We start from the raw sequence: 15555 nt of genomic DNA on the forward strand, positions 1-15555 counted from the left end.
ATGCAGTCCTCCATTCTGGAGGTCTGCCATATATTCTTTGTTCCCAGGTGCATGCATTTACATTCTGAGATATGAAATAAGCTTTGGTTGAGTTGGCCTAGCTTATGAAGCTAATACAGGTTGCTGTTTGAGATTGCTCTTTTCTAATTCCTCTTTCCCTAGATTCTGTGTTATCTTTAAAAGTTGTAACTTCTGATGTCTGCTTCTAGATGATTATTTAAAATTATTAATAGTAAGTACTCCGTTTTTCAATACTAGTTTCTGATTGTTTGGGGTTTTTTTCCATAAGTAGCTACCTCTGGAGGTCTATTACGCTGCTAGTTGTTTGTCTGCAAAACACACTGTATGGCACAATGGTATTTTTCTACATCACAGTACCATATATTACTAAGTCAAAAGCTTAGCAAAATTTTGTATCTACTCATTTTTATTTTCTCAAACAATGAAAGAGGTTTTGGTTCAGATCTCACTTATTTCCAGTTAACGTGACCTTGTAGAAAGTAGTAGTTTTACTGTAGTAAAGAAAAATACTTGAAGAAAAAAAATAATACAGTGAAGAAAAAGCTGACTAATTATTTCCCATCTGGATAATTTTGTTCTACAATACTACATAAATACTATTTCATTGTAATTGATCTAATGTAACCTCTAGGATGCAGTTTCTGTAATTGCATTTAGACTAATTGTTAGTTTTCATATGTTTTCCAAAAGTTAAATTCCATATGCTCTTTTTCTTAAGACTGTTCTTCATACATGTTTCATTATGTAGCCTAAAAATCTTTAAATGGATTTTAAACAATGAGAGCCTTAAGTTCCTTTTATATTAGGACCATCGTGTTATTCATGATAAAATGTACCTAGCATCATGTGACAGACTGTAGTGCCAAATAGCTCTGAACATAATTGAATTTTCAATTCCATTCCCCTAGGCAGAATATGAGGTATCTTCAGATGAAAAACGTATAGACTGTGGCCTGAAAGTTTTAGAGACATACTTCACTAATGGGGTAAATATATTATATTGCAAAATATTGTCTCGAGTATTTTGTAAATGTCAGATAAACAGAGATCCACCTGGTTGCACTGTTTTTAGTAAATTGACTTTCAAACTTTATTAGTCCCATTCTTGTCTTTCTGAAAGGTATAGTGCCTTCTAAAATTGTGAAACTCTTATCAGCTTGAGCAGAAACCTTGACTGATCTCTGCTTTTAAGACTACAATTACGATTTATTCTCCTATGTTTTCTAATTAAAATACTGGTCTCAAGTAAAGTTATGTTTTTAAACAAACTCATTTAGCATCTAAAGAAAGCTTATTAACAAATTAATTCAGAGTTTTGTAGTCTGAAGACACGAGAATGAGGAATTCTTGAAATTCTCGGGCTTCTTTCAGACTCCTGTGTGGCCTTGGTTGGTTTGCTGTAAATTTTCAGAATTGCTGCAAGTTTTCACAAAGTGAAATGCCGTTTTGTTTTGTTCTAGAGCATTCTGTTTCTCTGTATTTTGCATGGAGATCATTAATAGCTGATCTTTTGCATATATTAGATCTCACTGATTGATTTTTAAGAGTCTTCTTTGGTATCCAGTAGAAACTTTTATGTGGATATATAATTAGACGTTTGCTTTCTATGAATAGATGCTCCTTCTGCTTCTCTTACTTTGGTCATCTTGAGAAGGCTTTACTCCAAATGAAGGTCTTGCAGATGCCTTAAAAGCAGATAGACTCCAAGTTTTCCACATCTCTTCTGATAATTTCTTTGGGGCTACCATAAGTCACATGCATTTTTTGCAAAAAAAACAGATTTCTTTTGGGTTTGTTTGAAATAGTTTCCCAACTTGTGTGTGTGTCTCTTTCCCCTTCCTTCCATCCTGCCAAGCCAAATAGATGACTTGCTTTTGTGGTGGTAGACTTACGGAAAGAAAAAGAAATTTGACTTATTACCAAGTTTGTTTCCTCAGATATTGAAATAGTAAATAACTGTAATACCTTTCAATGCATTTTTTGGTAATAGTGAACAAATAAGAATTTTGCCTGAATATGACTTTCTTGGTTTTCTCTTTAGCCAAACCAATCCTTTCCTTTTCCTGTATTAGAAGATTTCACTTTGAATACAGAACTTTTACTTGTTCTATTGATTTACAAAATTGCTTTCATTGTTGCCTTTTTTTTTTTAATTATGTAAAGTCTGCAGCACACTTGCCAGAAATACCTCAGGAAACAGTAAATGAATGTAAAGCAAGACTGGAAAAGAACCCTTCTAAGGATCTTTTTAAGGACTGTACTAGGTAAGTTAAAAATGCATAGTGCTAAGTTTTAGTATCACAAGAGAAATTTGTGTGTTTCTGAGAGAAATGAAAGGTGAAGTTATTATACCCAGGAGTATAGGAGTATTTGGACTCTGAAATGAGTGTAGGTGGGAAATTTGGAACAGATTTATTAAAGGACTAGGTTTCCTTCAGATGTGATTTAGATGTTTGACTTTTGCAGAGCTTTTTCTTTAGTGCTATTTTTGCATAATGTCACACTATTATCTACCACCACGTATTCTGTAAGTTAGAATAGTGTTTCTCTTTATTATATTCTTACCTTTTGAGTGACTTCTCTTCCGTGATGAAGGTACTCAGAAAAATATGAAATTACAAACTGGAGCTTGAAAGGTTTCTGAACAATATTACAGAACTTATGGTTCTTGAAAACGGGTTGAACTGAGGCCAACAGTTATATTCCATTAAGATGGCTGATTAGAGGATCGATTGTGATAGTTAAAACAAACAAACACAACTTGGTTTTGTTCCGAAGTCATGAAGTGAAATTTCACACAGCAGCAGAAGGGAGGGCTTTTCTTGGAGGGATGGTACATGTTTACCAGTGTTGCATGTCTTTCTAAAGCCTTTGTGTTTCTAATATTACTGGTTCTTCAAGGCGTGCTCGATCATGTCTGAAGGATTACAACACATTTTGTCACTGCTTGGGTCATCTCCCTGGCAACAAAAATAAGCATACTATATAACAACCTGAGATTATAAGATTGAAAGGGATGTGTGAGAACACCTAGTAAAATATATCTCAAATGGAGGATCTGTCATGTAGGTCATCCCCTTTCCTCTGTCCAATAAATACCTGAATACAGTTTGAATGACTTGTTTTCCTCCCCCCCACCCACCTTGGTGTGTTTAGTTTAAGGGGAATGATAAGGTACCTGGTGTTCAAGTCTGAATATGGCATTTAGTATTTCAATTTCAAATCCTAGAATAAAATTTTACTTACCAGTCTCCAAAGAATGTATGAAAACTTGTAGATACTTTCCTGTAAATATCTTTCAGAGGTCATATTTGTGAGATTGTACACGCATTGTGTAGCTACTGAGAGGCTGATGTTTATATGAGCTTGAAGACACTTAATGAGAATGCAGAGGTCAAACTTTCTAGTTACTGTAAGTAACAGTAGTTTGGCATTCACTAGTGTTTTGACAGGAAGAGTTTTCTGTGACAGGCACTCATGTTGTGAGACATCGAGGTTAAAACCATTGTAGAGCACAGTGACAATGTTTTTCTGCTTACAGCTTCATTGATATGTTTAAGTATATTTTCATAGATTGGTAGCACCTCCTTCTTCATCAGTTTTTTCAGTATAAGATTGTTTTTGTTTTCCTGTTGCTAGAATTGTCCATGAATACCTAAGCAGAAGACCTTTTGAAGCTTACCAAGAAAGTGTGTATTTTTCCCGTTTTTTACAGTGGAAATGGCTGGAAAAGTAAGTTCATTTATAAGTTTGCATTATAATTTTGCTTTGCTTTGTGGCCAGTTCTGCTTCTTATGCTAGAAATGCTGTAGAGCCCTAATGAATGACACTGCCTGTCTAAGAAATTATGATCTGAAAGACAAGATGTAAAGGATGATGTTGATGGGACAGCAAGAGAGCCAATACTCCCAACAGAAGTATCTGTCCAGTAGTCTTTAGTATTAAGTAAATGCAAATTTATTATCATATGGATAAACGTTTGGCTGTCAAGTGTGCAGGGGGATACCAGTCTTTGTTGGGAATGCTATCATCCTTTAGTTTCAAACTTGGTCTAAATAGTGGTTAATAAGCAGATTAATCTAGTTGTATAACCTACTGGGTGATTGGGTAACTAATCAGTTTTTCAGGGTGGTACAGACACAGATCTCATAATTACAAGACAGCAAGATTTGTATATATCAGAACCTAGTTTGGGCTTTTAAATCAGTACTAAATGAGCGTCCAAACTTTCTCAGGAGGCTGAAATTGGTACAAAATGATTCTATTTCAGCACTGCTGGGTATCATGATCACATATTGAAACATTAAGGTGCTTGAGCATTAATTTTATGGTAGATTCCAATTATCCAGTGTCTTTATTTGACTGAGTTAGTAGCAAAAGTCGGGAAGAGAACTAGGGAAGTTACTCAAACAATTAAACCAAATTCTCTGACAAATGATCCTCCATTTTTTTGTCCTGAAAACAAAGCTGCATTAGCAATCAGTGCTCTTTTAAAACAAAACAAAAACAACTCCACCACCATGAAATAGCCCTTCTCTGATACGTGTTTAGGAGTGTTTTAACATAGAATGGCTGATACCTTTACTGCCTCCAGTTATCTGTTCCTCTTCTACTATACTAATAGTATGCAACATACCACAACTCCTTTTTTGAAAAAGCGAAACAGCAAAGGAAAATCAGAAATGGTTTTTACCTTTTAAGTGCCACATTGTAAGCATGATCTCATTGAATTGCAGCCTACATGTCAGCATACTGCAACTAAGGGAGACAACTAGAAGTGATAAATTGGCTGTTGTGAGACCAGATAAGGCTCTAACCATAAACAGCGTAGGGCCTAATTGATCAGCTTTTCTTCCTGCTATTGTGAATGTCTGATGACCACATGAGGGAGCCAATGTTTCTAATCAGAACACCCCTTTCATCTGAAATTCAGCTTATTATAATACTGTCTTCATGAGGTCAAGGCAACTGTTGTTCAGTAAGATGTCATGGAACAGGAAGGAGAAAATGAAGACGGACCTCGGTGTGGGGAGGGGATTACTAACTCTTGTAATTCCTGTTGCAGTAATTGTTTCTTTCTGTTAATCAGGCAGCCAGTAACCAAACACACATTTAGGCATTACCGAGTACTAGGCAAAGGTGGATTTGGAGAGGTGAGTACAGAAGTATCTTTCTTTGAGGCAATCCTTAAGAAAAAAAAAAAGGCTAATACAGAGGAGAAGCAGTTTTTTAACTCTTAACTCAAACAATCTACATTTGACACATCACCTGGCAAACTGTCATCAATCCAAACAGTTTTCTTTTAATGTTTTAGTTTCAGTATTGTAGGTCATGCACAAAGTTGGAGAAAACTTCCACTGGCTGTCGACAGTTGCTTCTGTTTAGAAATTTCATTTGGCAATGAGAATGTAGTTTCTATGTAATAATTGTGTAGAATATTCATGAACCTAATGGGAAAATCAGAATTTATTAATTCTGTTTATAATTCATTGGACTTTTTTTCCCTTTATGTGTATTAATCAGAGCCCTATATTGAAGGGGAAGGAGGGTTACTAAATTATCATTATCTTTCTCCTGCTTGATTATGGCGTGGATGTTTGTCCTCTGTCCTGCTTGCCTAGACATACACTGTTACCACAGTCACGTGTTTCACCAACACAAGATCCACAGTTTGACTGAACTATTCAACCCCAGCAAAAACGGGTTTGCTCCTGTATAATCTTTTTCTACTTCTGTTACAGCTTTTGTGACCCTTCAAAGTTGTTTCATGAGTGAAAGCTCTGTATTGATGCTTACGGACCTTCATTTTCTGAGAGCATTCAAGAGTTTGAAAAAAGAAAATAAAATTTTATCTTATTTAAAAAAAAAAATCTAAAAAAACCCCTAGCATCTCTAACACACCTTCCTTCTTTTTTAGGTGTGTGCCTGTCAAGTAAGGGCAACAGGAAAAATGTATGCTTGTAAAAAGCTAGAAAAAAAGAGAATAAAGAAGAGGAAAGGAGAATCAATGGCTCTAAATGAAAAAAGAATTCTAGAAAAAGTGAATAGTAGGTTTGTAGTAAGTATCTACTTCTGATCTTATTCTCAGAAGTTTTTCTTGCTTTGTTTGCTTCATTTCAGTCTCTTCCGGAGCTTGTGGGCACAAGACATTTTTTAATTGATTTAGAGAATGCATGACTGCTGAGAGGAATGATTGGTATAATAATAAGTATGTTTTGTGTGTGATTGTGAGTAGTTCTGTGCAGAGGACTTTTTGTATCCAATATTGAATTGGTTTTAGTCTACCTGCTTTATTTCTCACTTACAACCAAAACATTAGGTTGCATTTCAGCTATTTCAGTTGCATTTCAGTTATTTTTCTCTTCCCATCCAGCGTTTTTTTTTGATGCAACAGAGAAGCTCTAGATATAGGATTTGCAGTAAGATCTGGCATTCCAAATACAGTGAGAAGAAAGACTATAAAGAGCTATACTAAGTCTTTACTGTTGGCAAGTTCTGAGTCAGGGAAATATGCAGTTATTTAGAGGGGCAGGAGGAGGAATAGAAACTACACATTTGATCTTAAATATCTTTTTTAGTTTCTCTAATGTGGGGCAACTTTGAGTCTTGTAGAAGTTCAGCAAGATGGTTTCACAGTGCATAATTCCTGAGGTATTAATAAAATAAGGTATATGCGCACATTATCTGTACAAAGAGTAATATAGATAACGTGCAGCTGAGGGGCATCCTCAGTGAATGTATTGTCTGGATGGAACCCTATGGTGTCTAACCAGATACGACACTAAACTTTTGTATGGTGAGGTAGGGTTTGTGTATACATGCAAATTAGTCTGAATTCCTTTGTGTTTTCAAGTATTGGACAGGAACAATTCTCTACTTGGCTGTTTTGTTCTTTTGTGTTTTAAAAAAGGATTCATATGTTGCTCGTATTGGAAAAAAGAGCTGTGAATTGTGTTGAGGTTTATGAATGAATAATGGTCGTCTTCTCCCCCTGCCCCATTTTTAGGTTAGTTTATCCTATACATATGAGACGAAAGATGCCCTGTGTTTAGTATTAACCATAATGAATGGAGGGGATTTGAAGTTTCACATATATAACATGGGAAATCCTGGCTTTGATGAAGAAAGGGCTATTTTCTATGCTGCAGAACTGTGCTGTGGTCTGGAGGATTTGCAGAAGGAGAGAATTGTTTACAGGTGAGTGTCTACAGTCACTCATACCTTGAATTCTGCATGCCTGTTCAGCATTGAATGTATTAATTGTTTTCTGCTAAAACAAGTTTATACTTCAACTTTGTAGTAAAAGCAACAAAAAAGTTGCTTAGTTGTCCTTTTTATGGCATGTCCTTCAGAATTACTGATCTTATTTGTCTTCTTACTGTTAATTTAGGTCTAGATACTTGCTATATTCTAAAACATTATAAAGTTGATTCAAGATTTGTTTGTAAAATCATAGTAAATTGTGATTTACAAAGCAAATTCATTAGTAATTCAAATAAATAGGTTTTAGGAACATGGAATTGTATTCCTGCCCACTCTAAAGTAGAAGTTCACAGAAGGCTCCAGAAGTCCTCTGCTGCTTTGCTTGTTACATCCAAGAGGGTAGAAACTCAGTTATAATCCATATTGTCCTCTTTCTTCTATTTTTATTTCAAGTTCCTCCAATAAAGACTTTATTGCTTTTGAATTAATGAAACTGTCAGAAGCCTCATGCATTATAATTGAGATTGTATGCTCTTCCTTCTCTTTTCTGTCTCTGTACGTGCGTCATTTAACCCCTGGTATGCATTAGTATTACAGAACAAGCAAAACAAACTTAGTGGTGGACTGAGAATGCTTTCTTTATCTTTCTGATGTGTAATACCAAGTACCACTTGTTTTCAAAGAAGGTTTAAAGTATAATCCTACATAAGTTTAATATAATGAGTCTTAGTCTTTTCCCTCCCCAATATAGAAGACTAACATACACGCAGCAGAAAGTGGCAGAACCACAGAGTAAATCACACTTATGCTGGTGGTTGTACGTGGTTCCCTAAAGAATTTGGCCAGTCTTGCAATGTTATGCAGTGTGTTTTGGCATGCATGTAGGAGGGAAGCAAGGATGAATGGTTTAGCTCATCGTTCTCCTCATATGGATCAGCTACAAGTAGGTCATTTCACATTGTCCAAGTGAAAACAAAACTGATTGTTTAAAATACAAAACAACAACAAAAAAATCCCAAACAAAACACAGACAACAAAAAAACCCACAGCCTTTGTGTTTAAGCCCAATTTGTTAGCTATTTGCCTACAAGAAGACCTTCAAACACATATGTCAAATCCTAGTGTTCTCTGTAATTCCAGATCTTGGAGTGGTCATGGTTTCTTCTGGAGCGGTCTTAGTGTCTAAATCTCTGCCCTGTTTTGTGCTGTTACATGATCAGTTTCCAATTATTAAGAATTAGCATGGCCTTAAATATATGAGCAAGGGAAAAAGTAGTTTCATGACCAACTCTGAGTACAATTGCCTCTTAATTAAAAGAATGGGAATTATTTTTAGTCCTCTGTTCATAACAAAATGAAGGACCAAGAGACACTTAGCTGTACATGTGTTAGTAACTGAATAATTTGTATGCTTGGAGGAAAAAGAAGGGCTTACATTTAATCATAATACCTGAAGGCATTATTTAAACAATTCATTGTAGGACATACTAAGTGAGTTCCTGCTCAGTATGTAAACAGATGAAAAGAGACTCTAATTATACCATGTCAGCTCAACTGCACTTGAGTATTAAAACTAGAAAATGTTTGGATAATTTTACGCTCTCTGTAGAATCACTGTCAGCCCTGCACTTTTTATTATTGAATGACCAAGTTTTTGTAAAACACAGTTTGTTTCTTCTCTTTTGCTAATGGTAGTTTTTTTCCTGATGGTCTTGATTTGTTTTTTCCGTATGAATTTCTTTTTGTATCATGCATTTAGGAGTGTAGTTGTAAATCTTATGGTTTTAAAGTGAAGAAGCCAAAACAGGTGGTCATGGAAGTCTTCAGAATGTCACCAATTCCAGTGATATGTTACACAATCAAAATTCTGTATCAGGCATCTTAATGGAAACACATTTAAGCAGCAATACAGTGATTATATATGACTAGTGAAACAGAAAGCTTGGGAATATTTGCCATAATTATTTTGTTCTCACCAAAGAAGTTATGTTGGCAATTTCCAGTCTTAATGCTGTTGTCGGGGGGAGAACCTAGTGAAACACATTTTCATTGATTCAATCATTTATTTTTCTGAATTATGGTAACTAATATTTTTAATTCTCCAGGGCAAGAAAATACAGAAGGAATGTTTTTCTTATTTTTCTGTCATTTTGAAAGCATTTAATACCACTGAATTTCTGAAATGGGAGCTAGTTCTTTTTCTTATTGCCATATCTCAAGATCTATATACTGCATTTGTTTTCCAGCTTTAAAGGAGGAGTTTTAAACTCTCTTTTTAGATAACTAGCATAAACTGTTAAAGCAGACTTCAATTCTGTAACATACTGTTATAAAATATTTTCTTGAGAAAGTGTTTTTCTGGCTCTCTATCTGTATATTCACAGTAAAATGTACTGTAGAGGCAGTGGAAGAAGGGAAATTCAGAACTCCTGAAAATAGAAATCCTCGGTGCAGACGGGTGTCAGCAGAGAGCAGTAAAATCAGTTCATCTTGTCAGTTTGTTCAGTTCTAGAATGGACGTTTCAATGTAAATCAGTCATGTTAAAATTTATTATAAATTTATTATATTTGAGGTGTGTTGCCATCAGTAGCAAAATGCCTCATAAAGTGGAAAAACTAGGCCTAACTTTCCTCTCCATTAATTTTTATTGTGTGTTTCATGTGTCTTTATACCAGTTATTACTGAATTTCAAGCAGTGGTGTTAGTGCTGTCTGTAGGACCCCAGAGCCAGTTGTGCCATTTTGTTAGTGGGGCTCCCACTGGGTTAAAAGAACAGGTACAGAGCTGGAAGGAGGGCCCTGCACTGCCCTGTGGTAGCGATTGAGCCAGTTTGCTTGTTCAGTGGGAGCTTGTGAAACTATCTGTAACTTGCCATGTGTTGCTGACATTAGAAAAATAAGCAAACAGACAGGAACAGGCAGTAGTAGAGCTATTCATCCATCTGCTACATAAAAAGTCCAATAATACTTAGAGCAAAATCAGGATTTGCTTAAGGCGGAGTGGGGCACAAGTGCCTGCTTTCCAAAAGGGACTTCATTGCTGGAGTTTTCCTGCAGGAGTTACCCGACTCCTCAAGGATGGTAGTGTTTTGTATCAGATAAGCTGCTTGGATACCTAGATTTTCCTTACAAATTCATGTAGGTGCCCTTAGCACCACTGAATGTGCCTGGAAGGTCAAAGATCAGGCTCAATGACCTGTTGAAACTGTGGTGGATAACCCAGGTAGCTCCTTGCCTGCCTCGTGCCTATGCTCAGAGTAGACATCTTTACAGTGAAATCCCCTGAAGGATTTTTATCCAGAAATTTTCTCTGTAGGAATGCTGGTGTAAGCTATAGCACAAATAGGCTAGTGCTTGTTTAGTCCAATTTAAAATAAATACATAATTTTTATCTAACTTTTTTTTTAATGAACCTCTTAGCTTTGTGAGCTTTGCAGTCCTCTAGCCTTTCTCTGCTTCATAAGGGAAAACTGCTGCCTGTGTTGCTAGAATTGCATTGCTAGCTCGTGTTCTGAGCTTGGTTTTCAGACCAAGGAGCGTGTTATCCAGTGCAGGAGTAGCGTCTATGTATTCCAACAGAAACTGTGACTTTGGCCTCTGTCGTGGTGGAGGAAGGGAAGGGGTAAAAGTCTAAGAGTCTCTAGTACTTTTCTATAAACATCAAAGTTTCACATGAAACATTTTTTAGCTATTAAATGCTAGCAAGGCTCAGGAAATAGCAAAAAGGGCAATTAATTCAGTGTTGTAATTCTGCATCTTAGAGGCATCTTCTTGTACATCATGCCTTGGTGACTGCAAGGATTCCTAACTAGATGAAGTGACTAGAAAGCTTTAGAAGCCGCATGTCCAAGTTAAAGGAATGGAGTTTGAATGGCCTATGCATAGTCTTGGAAATATTACTCTCTGTTGATATTTTGGCACCCTGGGGTGGAATATAGCAAGGGGTCAGCACCAAACTGCAGCGATTACTGATGTGTTTTACCATTGTGGAGTTCTATGGCTGATACTCTCAGGAGAAAAGTCTTTCACTTATGAGCACAAATTTGGGTTTAAGTTGGTGGTTCTTCACACGAAGATTTTAGTGTTGTGTAGAGAAAGTTTCTCTTCTGTGAAATATGCATTGCTGTTGTTAATATAAATGGATTAGCGAGTTGGGAAAAAATGGATCTCAAGAGTTCTGTTGTTTAACTATTTGTATTATAGGTCCTTAACTTCAGAGCTTTTTTGGTGTATAGGTGGAAACTGGAAAAATTGCTTTAATCAGAACCAAGAAGTCTTATGTTGCCTCAGTTGCACTTGACGATGGCTAATAATTTTGCCTTTGTATAATTCACATTTCTATTCTGTTTAATTTGTAGAGATTTGAAGCCTGAGAATATACTCCTTGATGACTGTGGTAAGTAAAAATTAAAATTAATTTTGAACTTGGGAATTACAAATCTAATTAATACTGTGCTGGAAATCAAAGGGTATGATAAAAGGGACATGACTGACAAATGTTAACTTTAATTAGTAAAGAAAAAACTGCCCTTGCTTTCAAAAGTAGGGGAAGATACTGGGTCTTTGGAGGTGACAATGTTTGAGGGGTCAATTTCCCACCTTAAAATGGCTGCTTTTCCCCTTTTGCTCTTCCTTCTCCCTCTCCCCTTGATTTAAGATGGCTAAAGCTCTTATATGGATTTGTTCTCTGTTTGTTTTTTCTTCAACTGTGGAAACATGGTTTGTTAGATGCGGGGCCAGAATTTTACTTAGTAAACTATAATGTTTAAGCAATAAACGAGAAGAAATCTGAAGCACCTCTTGTTTGTTTTAACATTTCAACTAAAACAGGTCTGAAAGTCACTGATGCATATGTGGATGGAGGGAATCAAGAAAGTACAAACAATATGAAGAAATGTTTGTAGTTTTTTGTTTTCCAAAAGCCAAATTAATTTTCCTTAATGACTTTGAATGAAATTTATCAGAATCTTTTGAATTCGCTGTAGAACATGTGCAGCAATTACCTTCTTCTAAGCTGTGGATGAATATTACCAGTTTGTTCTTGTAATTGCTGAGTATTTTAGGTAAGGGAAAACTGTTTTTGAAGTCATGAGCACGATATTTTTTTTTTTGAAGTTAGCATGTTCTGACTGATAAATTTCTAACAAGGTGATGCCTGGGAGAAGTCACTTTCCAAGAGCTAAAGCTTTGCTAAACATCAAATGCATTCTTTAATTTTTCTCTCCAGCAATGTCTTGCAAAAGCTGAAGGCTTCTTTGAGGAAAAATGTAGCCTTGCAGGACTGCACTAGAATGCTTTCTCGCTGCCAGGGATATTCTGATCTTGTTCCAGAGAGCAGAGGGGACTAATTAGAAAATCGCTTCAGGAGCTCAGATGCTGCACTTGAAAAGGGGTTCATCTGGTGTCATGGAATAGAAGAGCATCTGAATGATATTTAAAATAGCATTTGCTGCTCAAGAGCATTTAGTTGTTTCCAACCAGTATACAGAGTGGCACTTGACTTTCTCCACTCTCTCTCCCCACATCTTGATTATCTATCACATGTAAATAAGAAATTAATATGCTATTAACTAACATTGATGCTGTAGAGCTTTTTGAATGACAAAGAATATATGCACAAAGGACACTCAGGCACTGGAACGGGCTACCCAGAGAGGTGATGCATTGTACACTCTTAGAGGCTTTCTAGACAGAATTTAAGACTTGAACACTTTGGGCTGACTGCTTGCTCAAAAGGTTGTACTAGAGACCACCTGAAGTCCCTTCCAGCCTCAATTATTCTATGAATCCGTGATGTTTCTGCAAATGACAGTGGCCCTCTCCTTAATAGCTAGTATTAGAAATAAGCGTGGGTTTTGTTTTGTTTTGTTTTTTTCCCTGAATCTTTCTACTACAAATGATTGGCAATTTTCTGTTTTAAAATTGAGTTTAAAATGTAATTGTCCTTTCTTCTGTCTAACCTTTTATATTTTTCTTAAGAAAGTACCTTATGTATTTTTACATTAGAATCACGTCAATACAACTCTTGCCTTGAACTGTCTTGAATCATTTGCTATTGAGTCTGTCCAGCAAAGAACGGTATCTGTCCATGGGAATGTAAGGGAGGGGGGGGTGAACTTATTCCCATTGCCCTTCTTGGACTGTTTCCCCATATGAGCAGTGTTGTTCATGACAAATCATAGTCTTCCATCAGACTACTTCTACATTATAGGTACTAGCGTAAATGCCATGTGTAATAGAATGGGAGTCAACTTGAGTTGGCTAATAAAGTGAAATAGAAGCTTTTATCTACATTAGACTGATTCATGAGAAGGGGAAATCCTAATATTGAACTGATACGTTACAATATAATTCTAAGTAGGTTATGGCTAGGCTGCTTTTCTTTTGGGGTGGGACTGGGGATAGCAATTCTAATTACTTGTGCTTAGCATTATTAGCGTTCTTTGTTAGAGGAAAACCTGGTGTCAGTTTTCTCATATTTGGCATAAATGGAGTAAATTCTGATGTTTAGTTAGGAAGTCAGAAAGCTAAGTGTTTGTGGCAGGAATACAGAATGGAAAAATACAAGTGTCTGATGCATAGGTACAGAATTTGAAATGAGTAGTCATCATTTCTGTTCCTCCTAGAGTAGCAGCCTGTGCCAAAGGTAGGAATTAGAGTACTTAACAGCAAATTTTTTTTGTATGACCTTCAGGAAATCAGTTAGATCTGTGCCTCTGTTCCTTTACGTATTTAAGGGAGGGATGGACAATAATAAATCACTTCTTTCTAGTTAAGTTAAATAAACTTAGTGCTATAAGTATATGAATGTTTTGATGTTTTGGGGTGGTTTTTGGATGAGGTATGCTACAGAAATTTTTTGGTTTAGAAGAGATGATACTTTATTATTTGCTGACTGTGTGTATAATTTATTTTAACATAAATAGGACATATCAGAATTTCAGATCTTGGATTAGCTGTGCAGATTCCAGAAGGAGAAACAGTTCGAGGTCGGGTTGGGACTGTTGGTTACATGGGTATGTAAAGTATTCTTTGCTAGTTACATTTTACCAGAAAGTTTGCTTCTGTGAATGTACCAATGACTTGTCCAAAGAACTATATTGGGCCTGGATTAGTTACTAGGGATTTTATGGGAAGAAAGTTTACAATACGCAATGGTAGATGTTAGCAGTCAATTATAAGCCTACTGATAAACTTGAAAACTTAACTCTGGTAATTTTAGCTTTAGGTAGAACTTTAAGAAAGCATCTAATTTTTTTCTGAGGTTCAAAGAGATTTTAGGTCACAGGTAAGCAGACGAATTACTATGACAACACATTTCTTTCCATGTTTTGGAAAAACTTTATTATCTTGTAAACAATACTGATCTTAAGTGCTTCTTGTGGACATAAACAGAGTCCTCGCTGTAGAAATTAATGTTTCTTCAAAGTACAAAGGAGTTACACAAAGATCTCTGCACAGAGCCAAAAGAGAACCTGAGAGTTTTTTCCAATATTTAAGTAGTCAGTTTAAAGTGAATTGTCATGGGCGTTTCTTTGTTTTTGTTTTGTAGCTCCAGAAGTGCTCAAAAATGAAAAGTATACATTCAGCCCGGATTGGTGGGGTCTTGGGTGCCTGATTTATGAAATGATTGAAGGGCAGTCTCCATTCAGGAAGCATAAGGAAAGGGTCAAACGGGATGAGATTGACCGGAGAGTAAAGGAAGACCAGGAAACATATTCAGACAAGTTCTCAGAGGAGGCAAAATCGATCTGCAGGATGGTGGGTGAAGAGACGTAGAGGTTTGAAAATTAAATTTCTAATCCTTCTTAAGAGATGAACTACTTTAATGTCTTCTATTGAAAATTTTTCAAAGCTGGAGTTCTTAAATCTTTCTTTGGTTCAGATGGAAGTTTGTGGTTGTCCATGAATTGTTCAGTTATAAAACTTGGAGAATTCAAAACTTTTTTCAAGATAAAGGAAGGCTACATACATTGATTTTTCATCACATGAATGAAAAGGTCCAGCACTCCTTAGACCAGGTGTAATTATAGATGGAGTACAATAGCATGCTCAACTTTGATACTGCATGGGAAGAAATGGCAGAGTAGTATACTAGTTTCCTTGCCTAAAAGAGTCTGTATGAGACAACAGCGCTTTTTTTTTTTTTTATTTTGCATATTCTTAAATTTAATAAGAGGCACATCTATACAGAAAGCTTCAAAAGTTTTCTTTACTAGTTTATGCAAAATATGTGCATTACTTAAGCCTATTGGAAAAAGAGTAAGTCTGTATTTCCTGAAAGTAAAGTCTACTGCAAAACTGTACTGTAAAATCTATTCAGCATGGCAT

At 36.0% G+C, this 15555-nt stretch overlaps 1 protein-coding gene across 1 annotated transcript in view; it reads left to right on the top strand.

Annotated features, from left to right (window-relative positions):
* GRK4 (G protein-coupled receptor kinase 4) overlaps positions 1-15555 on the top strand; it is a 35941-nt gene that overhangs the window by 15226 nt on the left and 5160 nt on the right. The window contains 9 exon segments of the mRNA XM_068402980.1: positions 930-1007; positions 2185-2285; positions 3661-3753; positions 5111-5174; positions 5939-6079; positions 7028-7218; positions 11583-11620; positions 14151-14240; positions 14777-14985. Coding sequence (XP_068259081.1) covers positions 930-1007; positions 2185-2285; positions 3661-3753; positions 5111-5174; positions 5939-6079; positions 7028-7218; positions 11583-11620; positions 14151-14240; positions 14777-14985 — 1005 coding nt within the window.

This window comes from Nyctibius grandis, chromosome 6 (assembly GCF_013368605.1).
Source record: "Nyctibius grandis isolate bNycGra1 chromosome 6, bNycGra1.pri, whole genome shotgun sequence".
Classification (NCBI taxonomy): Eukaryota; Metazoa; Chordata; class Aves; order Nyctibiiformes; family Nyctibiidae; genus Nyctibius; species Nyctibius grandis.